The sequence below is a fragment of the Oncorhynchus keta genome, chromosome 32, assembly GCF_023373465.1.
Source record: "Oncorhynchus keta strain PuntledgeMale-10-30-2019 chromosome 32, Oket_V2, whole genome shotgun sequence".
Classification (NCBI taxonomy): Eukaryota; Metazoa; Chordata; class Actinopteri; order Salmoniformes; family Salmonidae; genus Oncorhynchus; species Oncorhynchus keta.
The window spans coordinates 33,090,283-33,117,782 of NC_068452.1; the positions used below are offsets into that span (position 1 = coordinate 33,090,283).

Here is a 27,500-nt window from a genome sequence, read left to right on the forward strand (position 1 = left end):
AGAAAGAGAGAGAGAGAGAGGGGTGGGGAGAGAGAGAGATAGAAAGAGAGAGAGAGAGAGGGGTGGGGAGAGAGAGAGATAGAAAGAGAGAGAGAGAGAGGGGTGGGGAGAGAGAGAGATAGAAAGAGAGAGAGAGAGAGGGGTGGGGAGAGAGAGAGATAGAAAGAGAGAGAGAGAGAGGGGTGGGGAGAGAGAGAGATAGAAAGAGAGAGAGAGAGAGGGGGGTGGGGATGACAGGCAATCAAAGGTAAAGAAAATAAAAATGAATGAAGAGGGATATGGAGAAAGATAGAGATCAAGGAAATAAAGAGTGGAGAAAGAGGGGGGTTATACATTGTCAAAAGGAGAGAGAAACAGGAACAACACACACACATCAGAAAACAGCGAGAATACACACTTACCGAGCCACTCACACACAGATACGCACATAGATATGCACATAGATACACAATGACAACGCTCAACGACAACAGCACAAATACACACAGACATAATGATGAAAGGATGGAAAGAATGTTGAAATGGAGGGGAAGTTAGTACAGTACCTGTGTGTCTCCAGGGTTCTATCTGCTGTCCTCTTCATACCTGAGCTATGGAGTGACAGGGGGATGAGAGACGGGCCTCATCATGGGTTAAAGGGTACAGGAGGATGAGAGACGGGCCTCATCATGGGTTAGAGGGTACAGGGAGATGAGAGACGGGCCTCATCATGGGTTAGAGGGTAAAGGGGGATGAGAGACGGGCCTCATCATGGGTTAGAGGGTACAGGGGGGTGAGAGACGGGCCTCATCATGGGTTAGAGGGTACAGGGAGATGAGAGACGGGCCTCATCATGGGTTAGAGGGGTACAGGGAGATGAGAGACGGGTCTCATCATGGGTTAGAGCGTAAATGGGGATGAGAGACGGGCCTCATCATGGGTTAGAGCGTAAATGGGGATGAGAGACGGGTCTCATCATGGGTTAGAGCGTAAATGGGGATGAGAGACGGGCCTCATCATGGGTTAGAGGGTACAGGGGGGTGAGAGACGGGCCTCATCATGGGTTAGAGGGTACAGGGGGATGAGAGACGGGCCTCATCATGGGTTAGAGGGGTACAGGGGGGTGAGAGACGGGCCTCATCATGGGTTAGAGGGGTACAGGGAGATGAGAGACGGGCCTCATCATGGGTTAGAGCGTAAATGGGGATGAGAGACGGGCCTCATCATGGGTTAGAGGGTACAGGGTGATGAGAGACGGGCCTCATCATGGGTTAGAGGGTACAGGGAGATGAGAGACGGGCCTCATCATGGGTTAGAGGGTACAGGGAGATGAGAGATGGGCCTCATCATGGGTTAGAGGGGTACAGGGGGGTGAGTAGCAGGAGAGACTCATCAGGGTAAGGGAGGCGTACCATGACATGAATGGATAACATAAATATAGAGATGACATTTACACACTGACACACAAACCTATATACACACAAACACAGTGAAACGCTAATGGACATTGACACTTGAACACAGACTAAACCCCACAGAAAAAAACACACACCTACACCTCAACCTACCTGGTGTGTCTCATCCCAGCCGTTCTCGTCCCTGACACCCAGCTTGGCGCGGTGGTGGAGCAGGGTCTCACAGCAGGAGGTGTCGCCCCCTGTCAGCACAGTGTGGTAGAGCGGAGTCAGCCCCCGCCGGTCCTTATAGTCTGGAGACGCACCCAGAGACAGCAAGGTCTATAGGGACACACCAGGTAGACACACATACTTACACTCTTAGAAAAAAAGGTGCTATCTAGAACCTAAAAGGTTTCTTCGGCTGTCCCCGTAAGGGGGAACCCTCTAAATAACCCTTTTTAGTTCCAGGTAGAACCCTTTTGGTTCCAGATTGAACCCTTTTGAGTTCCTTGTAGCATCCTTTCCACAGTGTTCTACATGGAACCAAAAAGGGTTCTCCTTTGGGGAAAGCCAAAAAACCCTTTACGAACGTTTTTATTAAACGATTAGCTGAATATCACTATAACATATGCGATATCATTATAACAACATCATGACTGTATCTCAATACAAGACACTATGCACAGTGGGTCCATACATGCTCCTTTAATCCATGGATGTGAGTGTAAGGAGGTGTGTGTGTGTGTGTTTACCAGCAAGGCTGTGTGGCAGTGGCTGCGGACAGCCTTGTGTAGAGGTGTGAGTCCGTCCTTGGACCTGAAATCAAGATGAGCCCCTCCCAGCACCAGCCCCCGTATGGCCTCCCCTCCCCCCGGCTCACATTGCACCGCCAACGTCAGGGGGGTTTCTACAGAGGAGAGAGAGAGATGGAGCAATGGCGGGACGGAGGGGCTCATATATTTAATCAGGCAGACAGGAGTGGGGCCATGGAGTTATGACATGAACATCACAGCATCATGTCACTCTAGTCTACTGTAGTAGTACGGTATCCCTTATCTGATAGTGGCAGATGTAGAGCTCTCTGCTGCCCCCTGGTGTTGCCAGGTGGAAGTGCACTTCACACTCCCAGCGACAGCAGGCTCTGTTGTGTGAGAGGATTGTTGCAGCACACCCAAAACTGCTAACAGTAGCTGCCTGTCTCCCACCTCGTTATATTATCTTAAATGAGACTCAAACTAACTGTCTCCTTTGCTTATTATAATTATCTTTAATAAAGTGTTAGATAGATAGAGCTTTGGGTAAGTGTGATTCAGAGTTGGAGAGAGTATTTTGGGGTTTTCAGGTCGGGGTTACAGAGGACAGCCATTAGCCATAGCTCCCACAGCTATCTTGGCTGTTAGCTAATTCAACTTGGATATGAACAGTTTGCTAGCTAGATGACAGGTTGTATGGCTGAAGGGTCTGGAAATGATCTCTAGGATGCTAAATATACAGTGGCCATATGCCCCACAAATGTTATGGGTCACTAAGAAGGATTTCTTAGGGGGTCAAGGTATCAGGGACAACACAGACAGACAGACAGACAGACAGACAGACAGACAGACAGACAGACAGACAGACAGACAGACAGACAGACAGACAGACAGCGTCTCACCTCCCGTGTCAGGGTCCTGGTAGTTGGGGTCAAGCCCTTTGTCCAAGAACTTGGCCATCTTGTCCACAGAGCCACTTTGGATATAGTCCATGAACTTCTTTAGACTGGCCTATGAGAGGCATGAAGGGATAGAGAGAGATGAGGGGACTGCAGAACCTAAAAGTGTTCTTTGGCTGTCCCCATAGGAGAACCCTTTGAAGAACCCTTTTCGGTTCAAGGGTTCTACCTGGAACCAAAAGGGTTCTACCTGGAACCAAGAAGGGTTCTCCAATAGGGAAAGCCAAAGAACCTTTTGGAACACTTTTTTCTAAGAGTGTGCCAGCACTGCGTTCCACAGAGAGCAGAGTTGACACATTAATACTGGAGTTGTCTGCCACACTGTGCTGTGTCTGCCGCACAGCACAGCTAACACAGACATACAAGGCGTGTACACACACTGACAGCAAAGAGTGCACACACCCACACACACACGCATAAGTATGCACACACATACACACACACTCGCGCCAACACATACACCTTCATACTGCACCAATGCATGCTACACACACTTATACCCACAATTCAAATTGTGCCACACCCTTAGAAACAGACAACCAGTACCTTAGTGTGCAGTTTAGCCAGCTGTTTCTCATCTAGATTGGTCTGTTTGTACACTCTGGTCTTATAACGAAACTAGAGAGAGAGAGAGAGAGAGAGAGAGAGAGAGAGAGAGAGAGAGAGAGAGAGAGAGAGAGAGAGAGAGAGAGAGAGAGAGAGAGAGAGAGAGAGAGAGAGAGAGAGAGAGTTAGAGAGAGAGAGAGAGAGAGAGTTAGAGAGAGAGAGAGAGAGAGAGTTAATCCTGACTGGAAGGCCTTTTGTCCTCAATTCTCTCAGCTTTTGGCCTAGATCCGCATGATGGAGCCTGCAGATGTATTGCAAAATGATGCTGTATCTAGTTTACCTGTAACTTCCATCCTTCTCCTCGTCCTACTCTCTCAACGAAAAAAGAAAGAAACGGCACAGGTTTGCACTAGTTTCTAGCCACAGAGTGAGAGTAGCCCACAGAGTAACCTTACAGAGTAACCCACAGAGTGAGAGTAGCCCACAGAGTAACCTTACAGAGTAACCTTACAGTGTAGCCCACAGAGTAACTGTACAGAATAACCTTACAGTGTAGCCCACAGAGTAACCTTACAGAGTAACCTTACAGTGTAGCCCACAGAGTAACCTTACAGAGTAACCTTACAGAATAACCTTACAGTGTAGCCCACAGAGTAACCGTACAGAGTAACCTTACAGAGTAACCTTACAGTGTAGGCCACAGAGTAACCTTGCAGAGTAAACTTCCAGAGTAACCTTACAGAGGAACCTTACAGTGTAGCCCAGAGTAACCTTACAGAGTAACCTTACAGTGTAGCCCACAGAGTAACCTTACAGAGTAACCTTACAGTGTAGCCCACGGAGTAACCCACAGAGTAACCTTACATAGTAACCCACAGAGTAACTGTACAGAGTAGCCTTACAGTGTAACCTTACAGTGTAGCCCACAGAGTAACCTTACAGTGTAGCCCACAGAGTAACCTTACAGAGTAACCTTACAGTGTAGCCCACAGAGTGAGAGTAGCCCACAGAGTAACCTTACAGTGTAACCTTACAGTGTAGCCCACAGAGGAACCTTACAGAGTAACCATACAGAGTAACCTTACAGTGTAACCTTAGAGAGAACCTTACAGAGTAACCTTACAGAGTAACCCACAGAGTAACTGTACAGAGTAGCCTTACAGTGTAACATTACAGTGTAGCCCACAGAGTAACCTTACAGTGTAACCTTACAGTGTAGCCCACAGAGTAACCTTACAGAGTAACCTTACAGTGTAGCCCACAGAGTAACCTTACAGTGTAACCTTACAGAGTAACCATACAGAGTAACCTTACAGTGTAACCTTAGAGAGTAACCTTACAGAGTAACCTTACAGAGTAACCCACAGAGTAACCTTACAGAGTAACCCACAGAGTAACTGTACAGAGTAGCCTTACAGTGTAACCTTACAGTGTAGCCCACAGAGTAACCTTACAGTGTAGCCCACAGAGTAACCTTACAGAGTAACCTTACAGTGTAGCCCACAGAGTGAGAGTAGCCCACAGAGTAACCTTACAGTGTAACCTTACAGTGTAGCCCACAGAGGAACCTTACAGAGTAACCATACAGAGTAACCTTACAGTGTAACCTTAGAGAGAACCTTACAGAGTAACCTTACAGAGTAACCCACAGAGTAACTGTACAGAGTAGCCTTACAGTGTAACATTACAGTGTAGCCCACAGAGTAACCTTACAGTGTAACCTTACAGTGTAGCCCACAGAGTAACCTTACAGAGTAACCTTACAGTGTAGCCCACAGAGTAACCTTACAGTGTAACCTTACAGAGTAACCATACAGAGTAACCTTACAGTGTAACCTTAGAGAGTAACCTTACAGAGTAACCTTACAGAGTAACCCACAGAGTAACCCACAGAGTAACCTTACAGAGTGAGAGTAACCGTACAGAGTAACCTTACAGAGTAACCCACAGAGCGAAAGTAACCCTACAGAGTAACCTTACAGAGTAACCCACAGAGTAACCCACAGAGTGAGAGTAACCTTACAGTGTAGCCCACAGAGTAACCTTACAGAGTAACCCACAGAGTAACCTTACAGTGTAACCTTACAGAGTAACCCACAGAGTAACCTTACAGAGTGAGAGTAACCGTACAGAGTAACCTTACAGTGTAACCTTAGAGAGTAACCTTACAGAGTAACCTTACAGAGTAACCCACAGAGTAACCTTACAGTGTAACCTTACAGAGTAACCCACAGAGTAACCTTACAGAGTGAGAGTAACCGTACAGAGTAACCTTACAGAGTAACCCACAGAGTGAGAGTAACCTTACAGTGTAGCCCACAGAGTAACCTTACAGAGTAACCCACAGAGTAACGTAACAGAGTATCCCCACAGAGTGACCTTACAGAGTAACCCACAGAGTGAGAGTAACTATACAGTGTAGCCCTAAGAGTGAGAGTAACCTTACAGTGTAGCCCAAAGAGTGAGAGTAACCTTACAGTGTAGCCCTAAGAGTGAGAGTAATCTTACAGTGTAGCCCAAAGAGTGAGAGTAACCTTACAGATTGAGAGTAACCTTACAGTGTAACTCTACAGAGTAACCTTACAGTGTAACCCACAGAGTAACCTAACAGAGTAACCTTACAGAGTAACCCACAGAGTGAGAGTAACCTTACAGTGTAGCCCTAAGAGTGAGAGTAACCTTACAGTGTAGCCCAAAGAGTGAGAGTAACGTTACAGTGTAGCCCTAAGAGTGAGAGTAACCTTACAGTGTAGCCCAAAGAGTGAGAGTAACCTTACAGAGTGAGAGTAACATTACAGTGTAAACCTACAGAGTAACCTTACAGTGTAACCCACAGAGTAACCTAACAGAGTAACCTTACAGAGTAACCCACAGAGTGAGAGTAACCTTACAGTGTAGCCCTAAGAGTGAGAGTAACCTTACAGTGTAGCCCAAAGAGTGAGAGTAACCTTACAGTGTAGCCCTAAGAGTGAGAGTAACCTTACAGTGTAGCCCAAAGAGTGAGAGTAACCTTACAGAGTGAGAGTAACATTACAGTGTAAACCTACAGAGTAACCTTACAGTGTAACCCACAGAGTAACCTAACAGAGTAACCTTACAGAGTAACCCACAGAGTGAGAGTAACCTTACAGTGTAGCCCAAAGAGTGAGAGTAACCTTACAGTGTAGCCCTAAGAGTGAGAGTAACCTTACAGTGTAGCCCAAAGAGTGAGAGTAACCTTACAGTGTAACCCTACAGAGTAACCTTACAGAGTAACCCACAGAGTGAGAGTAACATTACAGAGTAACCAACAGAGTGAGAGTAACCTTACAGTGTAACCTTACATCCAGGCTGTATATACCTCCAGATATGGTACCCCCTTCTCAAAGGATTGTGGGTACTCTCTCAGCATCTTCTCCTCCTCCAGGAACTTGGCGTCATGGCCTTCGGTGGCTGGTTGGAACAAGCCGTAGTTCAACACATCCCGCAACGAATCGGTCAGAGAACATAGCACCTGCTGCTTGGCCTTCCAAACGGTCGCATCCGGGTTGAACCGCAAACACTTCTGCAGAGGAGACGGGGAGAGAAGGGGAGAGAGAGAGGGAGAGAGAGAGGGAGAGAGAGAGAGAGAGAGAGGGAGAGAGAGGAGAGAGCGTGTTCAATGGTGGTGCTTATAGAGAAGAGATAGAGGGTGGAGAGAGGAAGGGGTAGTTGGGGTTTAGATGAAAACACTAAAGAAGAAAAGTGAGGAAAAGGAAAGCATTGAACTGTAAAGTAGAAAAGTAACAGCAATTTAACAGTCTAGACTAAGGGAAGGGTCCTGGTGCAGTATTAGTGTGTCTGTCAGAAGTGGAGAACCGCTCCTCGCTGCAGTACTGCTGTTATTACCATTCTGAACCACTAGGGAGAGTTTGTGAGTCCACCACAGGGACCAGTGATGTGTATGGTTTGATACAGTAAGGAGATATGAATGGCCAGTGAGCTCCTTTATGGCTCCTTTATGGTGAGATTAATAGAATATTTGATTGTGCTGTATCATATACGCACAGTTAGCATTGGATCCACGTCTGTTTCTGTAGATCATGAATCAAACAGTCTTCCTCTCTTTCTCTCTCTCTGGTGTGAGTCTGGGCTGAGGCTGAGGTAGAGCAGGCCATTCCCCTGACCTTGAAGCAGCTGTGTGATTGGTCCTTCTGGAGAGCAGCTGGATCTCTCGCTTGCTGCTTCTGCATGCATGGATGTATGCTCCACGGCTCAATACATCTCACTAACGTGTTTAACTCTCTCTTTCTGTCTTAATCTCCCCCTCACAGACTGTCTCACACACTCTCTCTGTCTGAAAGGCTGTGTGTGTGTGTGTGTGTGTGTGTGTGTGTGTGTGTGTGTGTGTGTGTGTGTGTGTGTGTGTGTGTGTGTGTGTGTGTGTGTGTGTGTGTGTGTGTGTGTGTGTGTGTGTGTGTTTGAGGGAGGGAGGGAGGGAGAGGGAGAGTGAGCATGGAATACTGTGCAGAGGTGTAAAATGTCTCTCTCCCTCTCTTTTATTCAGTCTGGGTTTGTGCACAGCCAACCGAATCACTATGGCAACCAGTTCATTAGTGGAGCAAGCTCCTTGTTGCCATAGAGACAATCCTGTGTTCCCTTGGAGATGGGGAACTATGGGATAAAGTGAGAGAGTGCCCGTGCCTGTGTGTATGTGTGTTTTACAGTGAGACGGAGAACGAGAGAGGTGGAGTCAGGGGGAGGAAAGGGTTTATGTATGAGAGAGGGAGAGAGGGAGGGATATAGAGAGGGAGGGAGGGAGTGAGAGAAAAAGAGAGATGGAGAAAGAGAGACATTGAAAGGGAGTAGGTGTGTCAGCATGCAATAGATCGTTTCTTACACACACGCTGACATACTGCACCAACATGTACATTCAATCACACACTAGAATTAGCACTCAGTCCCTTCAAAAAACACACACGCAAACAGAATGCAAGCTAGGGAAGCTAAATATAATCTGAGATCATTGAGGAGGAGGAGAAAGTTTATCAATACAGCATAATGAATGAAGAATATTCCCATAATCACCATCATTATTGTTTCAATTATTATGACACTCTTTGTATAATTACTGTAATTCTGCTTTTACATTTTTTAAATGTTTTATTAACCCACTCACCACCTTCTTCAGAGGACACGTCTTCTTTGTTATTTACAGCTTTTCTACTTCATATACATACATTTTACATAAAGATTTTACATATACTGTACATTTTAATTCTGCAGTTAATCTTAGGGGCATTTGATTAAGACAGGAGAGGTTCTGTTCAACACCGAAGCAGGTGGGAGAAGAGGAACAGGTGGATATATACCAACTGATATACCTATATACCAACTGATATACCTACCTACATATACCTACTGATATACCTACTGATATACCTACCTACATATACCTACTGATATACCTACTGATATACCTATATACCTACCTACATATACCTACTGATATACCTACCTACATATACCTACTGATATACCTACTGATATACCTATATACCTACTGATATACCTATATACCAACTGATATACCTATATACCTAATGATATACCTATATACCAACTGATATACCTATATACCTACTGATATACCTATATACCAACTGATATACCTATATATACCTACTGATATACCTATATACCAACTGATATACCTATATACCTACTGATATACCTATATACCTACTGATATACCTATATACCAACTGATATACCTATATACCAACTGATATACCTATATACCAACTGATATACCTATATACCTACTGATATACCTATATACCTACTGATATACCTATATACCTACTGATATACCTATATACCAACTGATATACCTATATACCTACTGATATACCTATATACCTACTGATATACCTATATACCTACTGATATACCTATATACCTACTGATATACCTATATACCTACTGATATACCTATATACCTACCTACATATACCTACTGATATACCTACCTACATATACCTACTGATATACCTACTGATATACCTATATACCTACTGATATACCTATATACCTACTGATATACCTATATACCTACTGATATACCTATATACCTACCTACATATACCTACTGATATACCTACCTACATATACCTACTGATATACCTATATACCAACTGATATACCTATATACCTACTGATATACCTATATACCTACTGATATACCTATATACCTACTGATATACCTATATACCTACTGATATACCTATATACCTACCTACATATACCTACTGATATACCTACATACATATACCTACTGATATACCTATATACCTACTGATATACCTATATACCTACCTACATATACCTACTGATATACCTACCTACAAGTATATACCTACTGATATACCTACTGATATACCTATATACCTACTGATATACCTATATACCAACTGATATACCTATATACCTACTGATATACCTATATACCAACTGATATACCTATATACCTACTGATATACCTATATACCAACTGATATACCTATATACCTACTGATATACCTATATACCAACTGATATACCTATATACCTACTGATATACCTACCTACATATACCTACTGATATACCTACCTACATATACCTACTGATATACCTACCTACATATACCTACTAATATACCTACCTACATATACCTACTGATATACCTACTGATATACCTATATACCTACCTACATATACCTACTGATATACCTACTGATATACCTATATACCTACTGATATACCTATATACCTACTGATATACCTATATACCAACTGATATACCTATATACCTACTGATATACCTATATACCTACTGATATACCTATATACCTACTGATATACCTATATACCTACTGATATACCTATATACCTACTGATATACCTATATACCTACTGATATACATATATACCTACCTACATATACCTACTGATATACCTACATATACCTACTGATATACCTATATACCTACTGATATACCTATATACCTACCTACATATACCTACTGATATACCTACTGATATACCTATATACCTACTGATATACCTATATACCTACTGATATACCTATATACCTACTGATATACCTATATACCTACTGATATACCTATATACCTACCTACATATACCTACTGATATACCTACCTACATATACCTACTGATATACCTATATACCAACTGATATACCTATATACCTACTGATATACCTATATACCTACTGATATACCTATATACCTACTGATATACCTATATACCTACTGATATACCTATATACCTACCTACATATACCTACTGATATACCTACATACATATACCTACTGATATACCTATATACCTACTGATATACCTATATACCTACCTACATATACCTACTGATATACCTACCTACATATACCTACTGATATACCTACTGATATACCTATATACCTACTGATATACCTATATACCAACTGATATACCTATATACCTACTGATATACCTATATACCTACTGATATACCTATATACCTACTGATATACCTATATACCTACTGATATACCTATATACCTACTGATATACCTATATACCTACTGATATACCTATATACCTACTGATATACATATATACCTACCTACATATACCTACTGATATGCCTACCTACATATACCTACTGATATACCTATATACCTACCTACATATACCTACTGATATACCTACCTACATATACCTACTGATATACCTACTGATATACCTATATACCTACTGATATACCTATATACCTACTGATATACCTATATACCTACTGATATACCTATATACCTACCTACATATACCTACTGATATACCTACCTACATATACCTACTGATATACCTATATACCAACTGATATACCTATATACCTACTGATATACCTATATACCTACTGATATACCTATATACCTACTGATATACCTATATACCTACTGATATACCTATATACCTACCTACATATACCTACTGATATACCTACATACATATACCTACTGATATACCTATATACCTACTGATATACCTATATACCTACCTACATATACCTACTGATATACCTACCTACATATACCTACTGATATACCTACTGATATACCTATATACCTACTGATATACCTATATACCAACTGATATACCTATATACCTACTGATATACCTATATACCAACTGATATACCTATATACCTACTGATATACCTATATACCAACTGATATACCTATATACCTACTGATATACCTATATACCAACTGATATACCTATATACCTACTGATATATCTACCTACATATACCTACTGATATACCTACCTACATATACCTACTGATATACCTATATACCTACCTACATATACCTACTGATATACCTACTGATATACCTATATACCTACCTACATATACCTACTGATATACCTACCTACATATACCTACTGATATACCTACTGATATACCGATATACCTACCTACATATACCTACTGATATACCTACCTACATATACCTACTGATATACCTACCTACATATACCTACTGATATACCTACCTACATATACCTACTGATATACCTACCTACATATACCTACTGATATACCTATATTCCTACCTACATATACCTACTGATATACCTACCTACATATACCTACTTATATACCTACTGATATACCTATATACCTACCTACATATACCTACTGATATACCTACCTACATATACCTACTGATATACCAACTGATATACCTATATACCTACCTACATATACCTACTGATATACCTACCTGCATATACCTACTGGTATACCTACTGATATACCTACAGACATACCTACTGATATACCTATATATATCTACTGATATACCTATATATACCTACTGATATACCTATATACCTACTGATATACCTATATACCTACTGATATACCTATATATACCTACTGATATACTTATATACCTACCTACATATACCTACTGATATACCTATATATACCTACTGATATACCCACCTACATATACCTACTGATATACCTAAATATACCTACTGATATATCTACTGATATACCTATATACCTACCTACATATACCTACTGATATACCTACCTACATATACCTACTTATATACCTACTGATATACCTATATACCTACCTACATATACCTACTGATATACCTACCTACATATACCTACTGATATACCAACTGATATACCTATATACCTACCTACATATACCTACTGATATACCTACCTGCATATACCTACTGATATACCTACTGATATACCTACAGACATACCTACTGATATACCTATATATATCTACTGATATACCTATATATACCTACTGATATACCTATATACCTACTGATATACTTATATACCTACTGATATACTTATATACCTACCTACATATACCTACTGATATACCTATATATACCTACTGATATACCCACCTACATATACCTACTGATATACCTATATATACCTACTGATATACCTAAATATACCAACTGATATACCTATATACCTACCTACATATACCTACTGATATACCTACCTGCATATACCTACTGGTATACCTACTGATATACCTACAGACATACCTACTGATATACCTATATATATCTACTGATATACCTATATATACCTACTGATATACCTATATACCTACTGATATACCTATATACCTACTGATATACCTATATATACCTATATATACCTACTGATATACCTATATACCTACCTACATATACCTACTGATATACCTATATATACCTACTGATATACCTATATATACCTTCTGATATACCTATATACCTACCTACATATACCTACTGATATACCTATATATACCTACACATATACCTATATATACCTACTGATATACCTATATACCTACCTACATATACCTACTGATATACCTATATACCTACTGATATACCTATATACTTACTGATATACCTATATATACCAACTGATATACCTATATATATACCTAAGACTGCTTCCATCACGTGGACTGGGATATGTTTCGTATTGTGTCAGATAACAACATTGACGAATACGCTGATTCGGTGTACGAGTTCATTAGAACGTGCGTTGAAGATGTCGTTCCCATAGCAACGATTAAAACATTCCCTAACCAGAAACCGTGGATTGATGGCAGCATTCGCGTGAAACTGAAGGCGCGAACCACTGCTTTTAATCAGGGCAAGGTGACTGGTAACATGACCGAAAACAAACAGTGCAGCTATTCCCTCCGCAAGGCTATCAAACATGCTAAGCGTCAGTATAGAGAAAAAGTAGAAGAATCTCAATTCAACGGCTCAGACACAAGAGGTATGTGGCAGGGTCTACAGTCAATCACGGACTACAAGAAGAAAACCAGCCCAGTCACGGGCCAGGATGTCTTGCTCCCAGGTAGACAAAATAATTGTTTTGCCCGCTTTGAGGACAATACAGTGCCACTGACACGGCCTGCAACGAAAACATGCGGACTCTCCTTCACTGCAGCCGAGGTGAGTAAAACATTTAAACGTGTTAACCCTCGCAAGGCTGCAGGCCCAGACGGCATCCCCAGCCGCGCCCTCAGAGCATGCGCAGACCAGCTGGCCGGTGTGTTTACGGACATATTAAATCAATCCCTATACCAGTCTGCTGTTCCCACATGCTTCAAGAGGGCCACCATTGTTCCTGTTCCCAAGAAAGCTAAGGTAACTGAGCTAAACGACTACCGCCCCGTAGCACTCACTTCCGTCATCATGAAGTGCTTTGAGAGACTAGTCAAGGACCATATCACCTCCACCCTACCTGACACCCTAGACCCACTCCAATTTGCTTACTGCCCAAATAGGTCCACAGACGATGCAATCTCAACCACACTGCACACTGCCCTAACCCATCTGGACAAGAGGAATACCTATGTGAGAATGCCCTCCAAGCTCGTCATCAAGCTCGAGACCCTGGGTCTCGACCCCGCCCTGTGCAACTGGGTACTGGACTTCCTAACAGGCCGCCCCCAGGTGGTGAGGGTAGGCAACAACATCTCCACCCCGCTGATCCTCAACACTGGGGCCCCACAAGGGTGCGTTCTGAGCCCTCTCCTGTACTCCTTGTTCACCCACGACTGCGTGGCCACGCACGCCTCCAACTCAATCATCAAGTTTGCGGACGACACAACAGTGGTAGACTTGATTACCAACAACGACGAGACGGCCTACAGGGAGGAGGTGAGGGCCCTCGGAGTGTGGTGTCAGGAAAATAACCTCACACTCAACGTCAACAAAACTAAGGAGATGATTGTGGACTTCAGGAAACAGCAGAGGGAACACCCCCCTATCCACATCGATGGAACAGTAGTGGAGAGGGTAGTACGTTTTAAGTTCCTCGGCATACACATCACAGACAAACTGAATTGGTCCACCCACACAGACAGCATCGTGAAGAAGGCGCAGCAGCACCTCTTCAACCTCAGGAGGCTGAAGAAATTTGGCTTGTCACCAAAAGCACTCACAAACTTCTACAGATGCACAATCGAGAGCATCCTGGCGGGCTGTATCACCGCCTGGTACGGCAACTGCTCCGCCCTCAACCGTAAGGCTCTCCAGAGGGTAGTGAGGTCTGCACAGCGCATCACCGGGGGCAAACTACCTGCCCTCCAGGACACCTACACCACCCGATGTTACAGGAAGGCCATAAAGATCCTCAAGGACAACAACCACCCGAGCCACTGCCTGTTCACCCCGCTATCAAGGCGAGGTCAGTACAGGTGCATCAAAGCTGGGACCGAGAGACTGAAAAACAGCTTCTATCTCAAGGCCATCAGACTGTTAAACAGCCACCACTAACATTGAGTGGCTGCTGCCAACACACTGACTCAACTCCAGCCACTTTAATAATGGGAATTGATGGGAAATGATGTCAAATATATCACTATAATGTTTATATACCCTACATTATTCATCTCATATGTATACGTATATACTGTACTCTATATCATCTACTGCATCCTTATGTAATACATGTATCACTAGCCACTTTAACTATGCCACTTTGTTTACATACTCATCTCATATGTATATACTGTACTCGATCTTGCCTATGCTGCTCTGTACCGTCACTCATTCATATATCTTTATGTACATATTATTTATCCCCTTACACTGTGTATAAGACAGTAGTTTTGGAATTGTTAGTTAGATTACTTGTTGGTTATTACTGCATTGTCGGAACTAGAAGCACAAGCATTTCGCTACCCTCGCATCAACATCTGCTAACCATGTGTATGTGACAAATAACATTTGATTTGATTTGATATATACCTACTGATATACCTATGTATACCTACTGATATACCTATATATACCTATATATACACCCTACTGATACACCTATATATACCTATATATACCTACTGATATACCTATATATACCTACTGATATACCTATATACCTACCTACATATACCTACTGATATACCTATATACCTATCTACATATACCTACTGATATACCTATATACCTACTGATATATCTATATACCTACTGATATACCTTTATATACCTACTGATATACCTATGTATACCTACTGATATACCTATATATAGCTGTATATACACCCTACTGATATACCTATATATACCTACCTACATATACCTACTGATATACCTATATACCTACCTACATATACCTACTGACATACCTATATACCTACTCATATACCTATATATACCTATATATACCTACTGATATACCTATATATACCTACTGATATACCTACATATACCTACTGATATACCTATATACCTACCTACATATACCTACTGATATACCTATATATACCTACTGATATGCCTATATACCTACCTACATATACCTACTGATATACCTATATATCTACCTACATATACCTACTGATATACCTATATATACCTACTGATATACCTATATACCTACCTACATATACCTACTGATATACCTATTTATACCTACTGATATACCTATATACCTACCTACTGATATACCTATATATACCTACTGATAAACCTATATATACCGACTGATATACCTATATATACCTACTGATATACCTACAGATATACCTATATATACCTACTGATATACTGATATACCTATATTACCTACTGATATACCTATATACCTACCTACATATACCTACTGATATACCTATATATACCTACTGATATACCTACTGATAAACCTATATATACCGACTGATATACCTATATATACCTACTGATATACCTACTGATATACCTATATATACCTACTGATATACTGATATACCTATATTACCTACTGATATACCCATATACCTACCTACATATACCTACTGATTGGTTGAAATGACTCATTAAACTCTGTCATGAGCCCTACACTCCAGACTAACTCTTTACAGACTTCTAACAGAGAGGAAGACCATCTCTGCTCCTGAGTCTGACTGGTTCTGACTTACTGTTATTGATTCAGTATTATTGACTAACAACTAGCTATAGGTTGAGGCAGCTTACATATTGACTGTCACATCTCTCTTTTACACTCATATTGCAGTCAGGTCCGTAGCTACATATGAAGACACTGAGGTCCGGATCTTTGCAATTTTTCAGAATTTGAAAAATATATATTTTGGGAACTCGGTCGTGGTCTCTACTTACTGTTGAGAATTAGAATAGTAGAATACACAAGGTGACATTTCAAAACGTGGTTGTTCATCAGCAGTTTTCCTCCCACACTCACAGTCACTCAATTAGTGCATATCTGTTAACGTTTTTTAGATTGGTAAATTAATCTACTTAGTCTAGCCAGCCATCTAAAGTAATCATGGTTGAATTACCAACCGGGCATGCAGGGCACTTCCCCAGGGGCCCTGACCTCCAAAGGGACCCCATTGATTTTGTAAGTCACTGAGATATCATATTAACATGGTATAAGTCATGGCAAATGTGTAGAATTGCAGGAAATTACTACAACAAAAATTCTGTAAATCTGTTTACCATTTGCTAATAAAGTACTTTTTCTGCTAACAGATCCCTCTGTATGTTTTTAATCCCGGTGCTGAATTAATGTGAGTTAATGCGGCTAACTGTATTGCTAATAGGCTGTATGTTTGTAGATGAGTTAATGAGGCTAACTGTATTGCTAATAGGCTATATGTTTGTAGATGAGTTAATGAGGCTAACTGTATTGCTAATAGGCTGTATGTTTGTAGATGAGTTAATGCGGCTAACTGTATTGCTAATAGGCTATATGTTTGTAGATGAGTTAATGCGGCTAACTGTATTGCTAATAGGCTGTATGTTTGTAGATGAGTTAATGCGGCTAACTGTATTGCTAATAGGCTATATGTTTGTAGATGAGTTAATGCGGCTAACTGTATTGCTAATAGGCTGTATGTTTGTAGATGAGTTAATGAGGCTGACTGTATTGCTAATAGGCTATATGTTTGTAGATGAGTTAATGCGGCTAACTGTATTGCTAATAGGCTATATGTTTGTAGATGAGTTAATGCGGCTAACTGTATTGCTAATAGGCTGTATGTTTGTAGATGAGTTAATGCGGCTAACTGTATTGCTAATAGGCTGTATGTTTGTAGATGAGTTAATGAGGCTAACTGTATTGCTAATAGGCTATATGTTTGTAGATGAGTTAATGCGGCTAACTGTATTGCTAATAGGCTGTATGTTTGTAGATGAGTTAATGTGGCTAACTGTATTGCTAATAGGCTGTATGTTTGTAGATGAGTTAATGTGGCTAACTGTATTGCTAATAGGCTGTATGTTTGTAGATGAGTTAATGCGGCTAACTGTATTGCTAATAGGCTGTATGTTTGTAGATGAGTTAATGTGGCTAACTGTATTGCTAATAGGCTGTATGTTTGTAGATGAGTTAATGCGGCTAACTGTATTGCTAATAGGCTATATGTTTGTAGATGAGTTAATGAGGCTAACTGTATTGCTAATAGGCTATATGTTTGTAGATGAGTTAATGAGGCTAACTGTATTGCTAATAGGCTATATGTTTGTAGATTAGTTAATGAGGCTAACTGTATTGCTAATAGGCTATATGTTTGTAGATGAGTTAATGCGGCTAACTGTATTGCTAATAGGCTATATGTTTGTAGATAAGTTAATGAGGCTAACTGTATTGCTAATAGGCTGTATGTTTGTAGATTAGTTAATGAGGCTAACTGTATTGCTAATAGGCTATATGTTTGTAGATGAGTTAATGAGGCTAACTGTATTGCTAATAGGCTATATGTTTGTAGATGAGTTAATGAGGCTAACTGTAATTGCTAATAGGCTATATGTTTGTAGATGAGTTAATGCGGCTAACTGTATTGCTAATAGGCTATATGTTTGTAGATGAGTTAATGAGGCTAACTGTATTGCTAATAGGCTGTATGTTTGTAGATGAGTTAATGAGGCTAACTGTATTGCTAATAGGCTATATGTTTGTAGATGAGTTAATGCGGCTAACTGTATTGCTAATAGGCTATATGTTTGTAGATGGACTGAGGTGAATGAAGCTAGAGCAACTCAGGCAATAATGGTTGGGTCCTTTTTGCTTGTTTTTGCTGTTCTCCAAATTGCAATTTAGAGTTTTTAAATTATACAGAAATGCAGTAAATGAGCTTCAACTTTCTTAAAATATTTTGTAAGGAGTGGGATTTCACCCCCACCCCCTCTCACTCACTCACTCACTCACTCACTCACTCACTCACTCACTCACTCACTCACTCACTCACTCACTCACTCACTCACTCACTCACTCACTCACTCTATTGATTTATTATATCTTTGTCCATGTTACTCTTTCTCCATCTTCTTGTATCTGTGCTGACATTCGTTATCTCTGCAGACTATAGTATGGGCCTCCCTCTCTCTCTCATTCCTACCTTCCTTTCTTTCTTCATTCTCTCTCTCTCTCTCTCTCCTACCCTCCGGCCCATTTCTGCAGGCAAGTGCAGGGGGATTAGCAGCCTTTAATGAGAACTATGGGGAAATAACCACCCCCTCTCTCCCACTAAGTTTAAGTCAATTTCTCTCTCCCTTTCTCCTTTGGCCTCTCTCTATCTCAATTCAATTCAATTCAATTCAAGGGCTTTATTGGCATGGGAAACATGTGTTAACATTGCCAAAGCAAGTGAGGTAGACAACATACAAAGTGAATATATAAAGTGAAAAACAACAAAAATGAACAGTAAACATTACACATACAACAGTTTCAAAACAGTAAAGACATTACAAATGTCATATTATATATATATATATATATATATATATATATATATATATATATATATATATATATATATATATATATATATATATATATACAATGTACAAATAATTAAAGGACACAAGATAAAATAAATAAGCATAAATATGGGTTGTATTTACAATGGTGTTTGTTCTTCACTGGTTGCCCTTTTCTCGTGGCAACAGGTCACAAATCTTGCTGCTGTGATGGCACACTGTGGAATTTCACCCAGTAGATATGGGAGTTTTTCAAAATTGGATATGTTTTCGAATTCTTTGTGGATCTGTGTGATCTGGGGGAAATATGTCTCTCTAATATGGTCATACATTGGGCAGGAGGTTAGGAAGTGCAGCTCATGGATTTTATAATGTCATATGTTTTACCCCCAACACCACTTTCCATCAGTTTGTATAGCAGACCCTCATGCCAAATTGAGTCGAAGGCTTTTTTGAAATCAACAAAGCATGAGAAGACTTTGCCTTTGTTTTGGTTTGTTTGGTTGTCAATTAAGGTGTGCAGGGTGAATACATGGTCTGTTGTACGGTAATTTGGTAAAAAGCCAATTTGACATTTGCTCAGTACATTGTTTTCATTGAGGAAATGTACGAGTCTGCTGTTAATAATAATGCAGAGGATTTTCCCAAGGTTACTGTTGACACATATTCCACGGTAGTTATTGGGGTCAAATTTGTCTCCACTTTTGTGGATTGGGGTGATCAGTCCTTGGTTCCAAATATTGGGGAAGATGCCAGAGCTAAGTATGATGTTAAAGAGTTTTAGTATAGCCAATTGGAATTTGTTGTCTGTATATTTGATCATTTCATTGAGGATACCATCGACACCACAGGCCTTTTTGGGTTGGAGGGTTTTTATTTTGTCCTGTAACTCATTCAATGTAATTGGAGAATCCAGTGGGTTCTGGTAGTCTTTAATAGTTGATTCTAAGATCTGTATTTGATCATGTATATGTTTTTGCTCTTTGTTCTTTGTTATAGAACCAAAAAGATTGGAGAAGTGGTTTACCCATACATCTCCATTTTGGATAGATAATTCTTCGTGTTGTTGTTTGTTTAGTGTTTTCCAATTTTCCCAGAAGTGGTTAGAGTCTATGGATTCTTCAATTGCATTGAGCTGATTTCTGACATGCTGTTCCTTCTTTTTCCGTAGTGTATTTCTGTATTGTTTTAGTGATTCACCATAGTGAAGGCGTAGACTCAGGTTTTCCGGGTCTCTATGTTTTTGGTTGGACAGGTTTCTCAATTTCTTTCTTAGATTTTTGCATTCCTCATCAAACCATTTGTCATTATTGTTAATTTTCTTCGGTTTTCTATTTGAGATTTTTAGATTTGATAGGGAAGCTGAGAGGTCAAATATACTGTTAAGATTTTCTACTGCCAAGTTTACACCTTCACTATTACAGTGGAACGTTTTACCCAGGAAATTGTCTAAAAGGGATTGAATTTGTTGTTGCCTAATTGTTTTTTGGTAGGTTTCCAAACTGCATTCCTTCCACCTATAGCATTTCTTAATGTTACTCAGTTCCTTTGGCTTTGATGCCTCATGGTTGAGTATTGCTCTGTTTAAGTAGACTGTGATTTTGCTGTGGTCTGATAGGGGTGTTAGTGGACTGACTGTGAACGCTCTGAGAGATTCTGGGTTGAGGTCAGTGATAAAGTAGTCTACAGTACTACTGCCAAGAGATGAGCTATAGGTGTACCTACCATAGGAGTCCCCTCGAAGCCTACCGTTGACTATGTACATACCCAGCGTGCGACAGAGCTGCAGGAGTTGTGACCCGTTTTTGTTGGTTATGTTGTCATAGTTGTGCCTAGGGGGGCATATGTGGGAGGGGATGCTGTCACCTCCAGGCAGATGTTTGTCCCCCTGTGTGCTGAGGGTGTCAGGTTCTTGTCCGGTTCTGGCATTTAGGTCGCCACAGACTAGTACATGTCCCTGGGCCTGGAAATGATTGATTTCGCCCTCCAGGATGGAGAAGCTGTCTTCATTAAAATATGGGGATTCTAGTGGGGGGATATAGGTAGCACACAGGAGGAGATTTTTCTCTGTTAGGATAATTTCCTTTTGAATTTCTAGCCAAATGTAGAATGTTCCTGTTTTGATTAATTTAATGGAGTGAGTTAGGTCTGCTCTATACCAAATTAGCATACCCCCTGAGTCCCTTCCCTGTTTCACACCTGGTAGTTTGGTGGATGGGACTACCAGCTCTCTGTAACCTAGAGGGCAACCAGTGGGTCCGTCTCCTCTATACCAGGTTTCTTGCAGGATGACAATGTCTGTATTACCGATTTCTTTGGTGAAGTCCGGGTTTCTGCTCTTTAGGCCAAAGGCAGATGACCTCAGGCCTTGGATATTCCAGGATGATATAGTGAAGGCTTTTTGTTCCATAGAATGTCCAATGTTGTTGGTCGTGTGGTTTGGCCTCAGGCCAGTAAGTGTGAGCAGAGCCTGCTGAGCATCTGGTACATGCTATTGGCTTGGGCGAGTGTGAGAGTGGGGGTTGGGACTGTTTGCCCGCTCACTACCTGGGCGTATGTGTGGCTTCCATGTTGAGGCCCTCTTTGCGGGGGTGGGGTGCATGGGGTGGGCAGGAGTGGCATAGGTCTGATCTGAGGGGGCCTAAATGGGGTGTGGGCATGGTTGACGTGGGGGGGTGTTGATTGGTTGGGGTGGGGGTGTGGATGTGTCTGGGTGTACTGTGGTCTGGATGTAATTCCTCTTGGCGTGGGTCCTCTATGTGTAGGTCCAGGGGGGTCCTGCAGGTCTGGGAGGGTGTCTCGCTGGTCTGGGTGGGGAGTCTATTGATCTGTTGCTCCTGTGTGAAGTGTTGGGGATACGTTTGAGAGCGATGTCCTTTAGGGTCCTGGCAAAGGTGGGCACTGCTGCCTTGTAGAGGTGGACCTGGTCATAGAGGCTGTTCAAGTCCAGGGTGGAGTGGTGGGCCAGGAAAACATTTGGTTTTGAGGCACAGTCACGGGAAATACTTGCGTTTACCCGCTGTATTGTGGCAGGGTGGAAGTCTTTTCGTGGTAGCAGGGTGGAGATAACCACTTGTGCGTTGGGGAAAGTAGAAGAAGCCTTTTCAATCACTCCCTTCAGTGCTGTTGCCACCCTTTCCTGCTGTGCTCTCAGGTCGTTTGTGCCTGTGTGTATTATTATGTGGCTGGGTGAACCTAGTTGGTCCTCAGACAGAAGGTCGAGGGCACGCTGGGTGTTTGGACACCAGAGTTTAGACACTATGTTTGGGAAAAAGTTTTTTTTCTTCTATATATTTCCCATTTGAGTCCATAAGTATTACAATCTGTGTCTTGTGTTTGTCCTCAGTGGGTGTGAGGGGGTTGTCAGAAGGGCTATCAGGGTGGCTGACAGGGTGGGTGCTCAGAGGGGGTGAGAGCCGCTGGGCTTGTGGTTCTTCATTTGTCTGTTCTGCTGTGGTGTCGACTCTATGGTCAGGGTCTGGTGTGGACTGTTCTGCTGTGGTGTCGAAACTTTTGTCAGGTGCTGGGGTGGGCTGTTCTGCTGGCTTCTCTGTGGGGGTGGCCACCTCTCTAGTGGGTTGTTCTCTGTCACACGCCGTCCCCCTCAACCTCTCCTCCGTCCCCCTCACCCTCTCCTCCATTCCCCTCAACCTCTCCTCCACCAGCAGTCTGATCCTCTCCTCTAATGCTCTGTTCTTCTCCTGATTCTGCTCTTTCTCCTGTTGAAGTTGTCTCACCACAGTCCAGAGTGCAGATATGTCTCTGTCCACCTCCAGCTCTCCGGGTCTGGTTAAGGGGTGTTGTTGTGCTGGACTGTTGTCTGGGTCTGTGCTGACTGAAGTGTAATCACCTGCTGTTCCAGCTCCACCTGTCTTACCTCCAGCTGGGTGAATTTGTCCTTCATTTCAATGAGGGAGTGGTAGTCCGTGCTGGGAGGTTGACTCTCCGCTGGGGGTTGCTCGTCTGTGGTGTTACATAATGAAGAGGTCTGGTTTGACCCGCTCGGGGTGGGGGTATCTTTATCAAGGGAGAGCTTCTCCTGTTGGGCTAATTATTTGATTAGGTGAAAGTCCAGCTGAAACTGTTTGTGGTTACTTTGTACGATCACTGTTCCGGACTTATAGATATTTATATTACTTGACTCAGAGTCCTCGTTATCAAGTATTCTGAGTTTCCACCCCTCGTTAATCCCCGCTCTCGTAACAGAGGGGTAGTGTGCTAATATAGCACTGTGCCATGCCAGGGGATGGTTTGTGTGGAAGATAAGGTTGCTGATGTTCCCATTTTTGTAATAGTCAGCAAAAAGTGTCTCTTGATTTTCCATAAGGAGCTTCATTTTGTAATATTTTCTTGACTTCTCATTCTTTACATTCAAAGGATACTGTATTTTAATTGCCTCTGAACAGCGGGAGGGAGCTTCTAAGGCCTCTCCATTTGGTTGGGGTAGACTGTGTGACTCTCCTGCCATTGTTGGGCTAATGGGCTTTGACACCTCTCACTTGACACGTCAGTGCTAGTTGAAGCTGTATCAAGCTTGGCAGAATTATGTTAGAATTCAGTCCTTATAAAGTAATGTTGTGTATTTTTCTTCTTGGCTTTTGGAAATAAGATATAGTTTCAGCCTAAGCATTACTCACTCAGTTCCAGGTTGGATGGTGTTTTCAGGTTTCTGTTGTTTTCCAGAGAATTTGCTGTATAGAGTAAAAATCCTTGGTAGTTGTGAACCTTCCAGGTGATTCCGTAATTCCGTCCAAAATCAGGTTGTAGGTTTTAAGTTTTGATTTGAAGTAGGGGTTATGTTGTAGAGGGTAAAATCCAGTATGTGTTCCAGACAAAAAATCAAAGTTTATCTGACTCTTAATCTATCTTTTTTTAAAGAAAATGCTGAAAAATGCAGGAGCTGATCTGATCCTGACCTCTGTGACGCTCTTTCTCTCTTTCTCTCTCTCTCTATCTCTCTCACTACCTCTTTCCCATCTATTTGCTATGTTCCCCCTCTCTAGCTACCTCACAGTCACACAGCCCTCCTTTCCACATTCCTTTCAGCCCCCTCCTTCCATCCCCTGTCCTCTCCTCTCCTCTCTTCACCCTCTTATCTGGCTCTGCCTCTCTTATCTGGGCCCCTCTTCACCTCTGGCTGAGCACTGAGGAGGCCCTTACAAGGCTTACAGTTGTTGGTCTACTCTAAATGTATGTCAATGGGATGATACTATGTTTATACAGCAGGTAAGATGACTGTGTATAGATGTACTATATACTGTATGTGTAGGTAAATATATATCAGGGGGTATGTGGGCACTTCTTAGCCAGTTGTGGAAATCCTCAATTCATAACAGTTGTGTTTATGAGCTGCTGCCCGTCTCTCCATGATCTCATTACAATACAATTAACCAGCAATTAGAGTTTATTGAGAGCAAATTAGCTGACATGTAGAACAGGCCTAATACACTGAGTTTATACAAACATATTATCCCACTGCACAGGAGAGAATGAGATAGGAGAGAAGGAGATGAGAGGAGAAGAGAGAGAGAGATGGGAAAAAGTGAGGTAGGGAGGGTGAAGGGACGGTGTGAAAGACAAAAGGAGAGAGAAGGACGATATGAGATGGAGGGAGGTCAGGAGAGAGGAGAAATAGAGGACAGGATATTGCCCTACTCCTCAGCAACATTTAGAAGTAATGTGGTGTCACTGACCATAACGTGGCAGCACTAACTGTAGAATTGGTTATCTTAGATCATGTCAAAATACTGTACATGTTCCTTCCAGAAGACAAAGAGAAAGGATCTTGGGTAACCAATTCCCCAGCATGCTTCTCACTGTTCACATACACAGCGGAGTGAGGGAACAAGTAACAGCAGGAGATCCACAGAATACAGTAATACACAGTACTACACACATATGTTCACATTCGGAGTTCCCTTGTTTGTAAAGTGGTTGTGTGTGGTTGAGTAAAAAGAACATCGGCTTTCATGTAGCATGTATCTCACCACACTCTACACAGTCCCCAATCTCTCTGCTCTTAGTAATTCAATTTACAGCACAATCAAATGATTCATGATCCATTAGGTCCTGATACTCATCTGAGAGAGAGACAGAGAGAGAGAGAGAGAGAGAGAGAAAGAAAGAGAGAGAGACAGCGAGACAGAGCATCCTGGATTGACATCCTGGATTGTCACTAGTTTCTGTTTGTCTAGGTGGGGAGAGATTGGCATGTCACTGGTTTCTGTTTGTCTAGGTGGGGAGAGATTGACATGTCACTGGTTTCTGTTTGTCTAGGTGGGGAGAGATTGACATGTCACTGGTTTCTGTTTGTCTAGGTGGGGGATATTGACATGTCCCTGGTTTCTGTTTGTCTAGGTGGGGGATATTGACATGTCCCTGGTTTCTGTTTGTCTAGGTGGGGAGATTGACATGTCACTGGTTTCTGTTTGTCTAGGTGGGTAGATTGACATGTCACTGGTTTCTGTTTGTCTAGGTGGGGAGATTAACATTTCACTGGTTTATCTTTGTCTAGGTGGGGAGAGATTGGCATGTCACTGGTTTCTGTTTGTCTAGGTGGGGAGAGATTGACATGTCACTGGTTTCTGTTTGTCTAGGTGGGGAGAGATTGACATGTCACTGGTTTCTGTTTGTCTAGGTGGGGGATATTGACATGTCCCTGGTTTCTGTTTGTCTAGGTGGGGGATATTGACATGTCCCTGGTTTCTGTTTGTCTAGGTGGGGAGATTGACATGTCACTGGTTTCTGTTTGTCTAGGTGGGTAGATTGACATGTCACTGGTTTCTGTTTGTCTAGGTGGGGAGATTGACATGTCACTGGTTTCTGTTTGTCTAGGTGGGGAGATTGACATGTCACTGGTTTCTGTTTGTCTAGGTGGGGAGATTGACATTTCACTGGTTTATCTTTGTCTAGGTGGGGAGATTGACATGTCCCTGGTTTCTGTTTGTCTAGGTGGGGGATATTGACATGTCCCTGGTTTCTGTTTGTCTAGGTGGGGGAGATTGACATTTCACTGGTTTCTCTTTGTCTAGGTGGGGAGATTGACATGTCCCTGGTTTCTGTTTGTCTAGGTGGGGGATATTGACATGTCACTGGTTTCTGTTTGTCTAGGTGGGGAGATTGACATGTCACTGGTTTCTGTTTGTCTAGGTGGGGGATATTGACATGTCACTGGTTTCTGTTTGTCTAGGTGGGGGATATTGACATGTCCCTGGTTTCTGTTTGTCTAGGTGGGGAGATTGACATGTCCCTGGTTTCTGTTTGTCTAGGTGGGGGAGATTGACATGTCACTGGTTTCTGTTTGTCTAGGTGGGTAGATTGACATGTCACTGGTTTCTGTTTGTCTAGTGGGGGATATTGACATGTCACTGGTTTCTGTTTGTCTAGGTGGGGAGAGATTGACATGTTACTGGTTTCTGTTTGTCTAGGTGGGGATATTGACATGTCACTGGTTTCTGTTTGTCTAGGTGGGGAGAGATTGACATGTTACTGGTTTCTGGTTGTCTAGGTGGGGAGATTGACATGTCACTGGTTTTTGTTTGTCTAGGTGGGGGATATTGACATGTCACTGGTTTCTGTTTGTCTAGGTGGG

General features: G+C 41.9%; 1 protein-coding gene across 1 annotated transcript in view; it reads right to left on the reverse strand.

Annotated features, from left to right (window-relative positions):
- Positions 1–27,500, reverse strand: part of LOC118380119 (SH3 and multiple ankyrin repeat domains protein 1-like) — a 136,541-nt gene that overhangs the window by 31,664 nt on the left and 77,377 nt on the right. The window contains exons 3-7 of the mRNA XM_052491460.1: positions 6,974–7,177; positions 3,634–3,705; positions 3,031–3,139; positions 2,129–2,283; positions 1,548–1,715 (exon numbers count right to left, since the gene is read on the reverse strand). Coding sequence (XP_052347420.1) covers positions 1,548–1,715; positions 2,129–2,283; positions 3,031–3,139; positions 3,634–3,705; positions 6,974–7,177 — 708 coding nt within the window. The remainder of the gene's footprint in view (positions 1–1,547; positions 1,716–2,128; positions 2,284–3,030; positions 3,140–3,633; positions 3,706–6,973; positions 7,178–27,500) is intronic.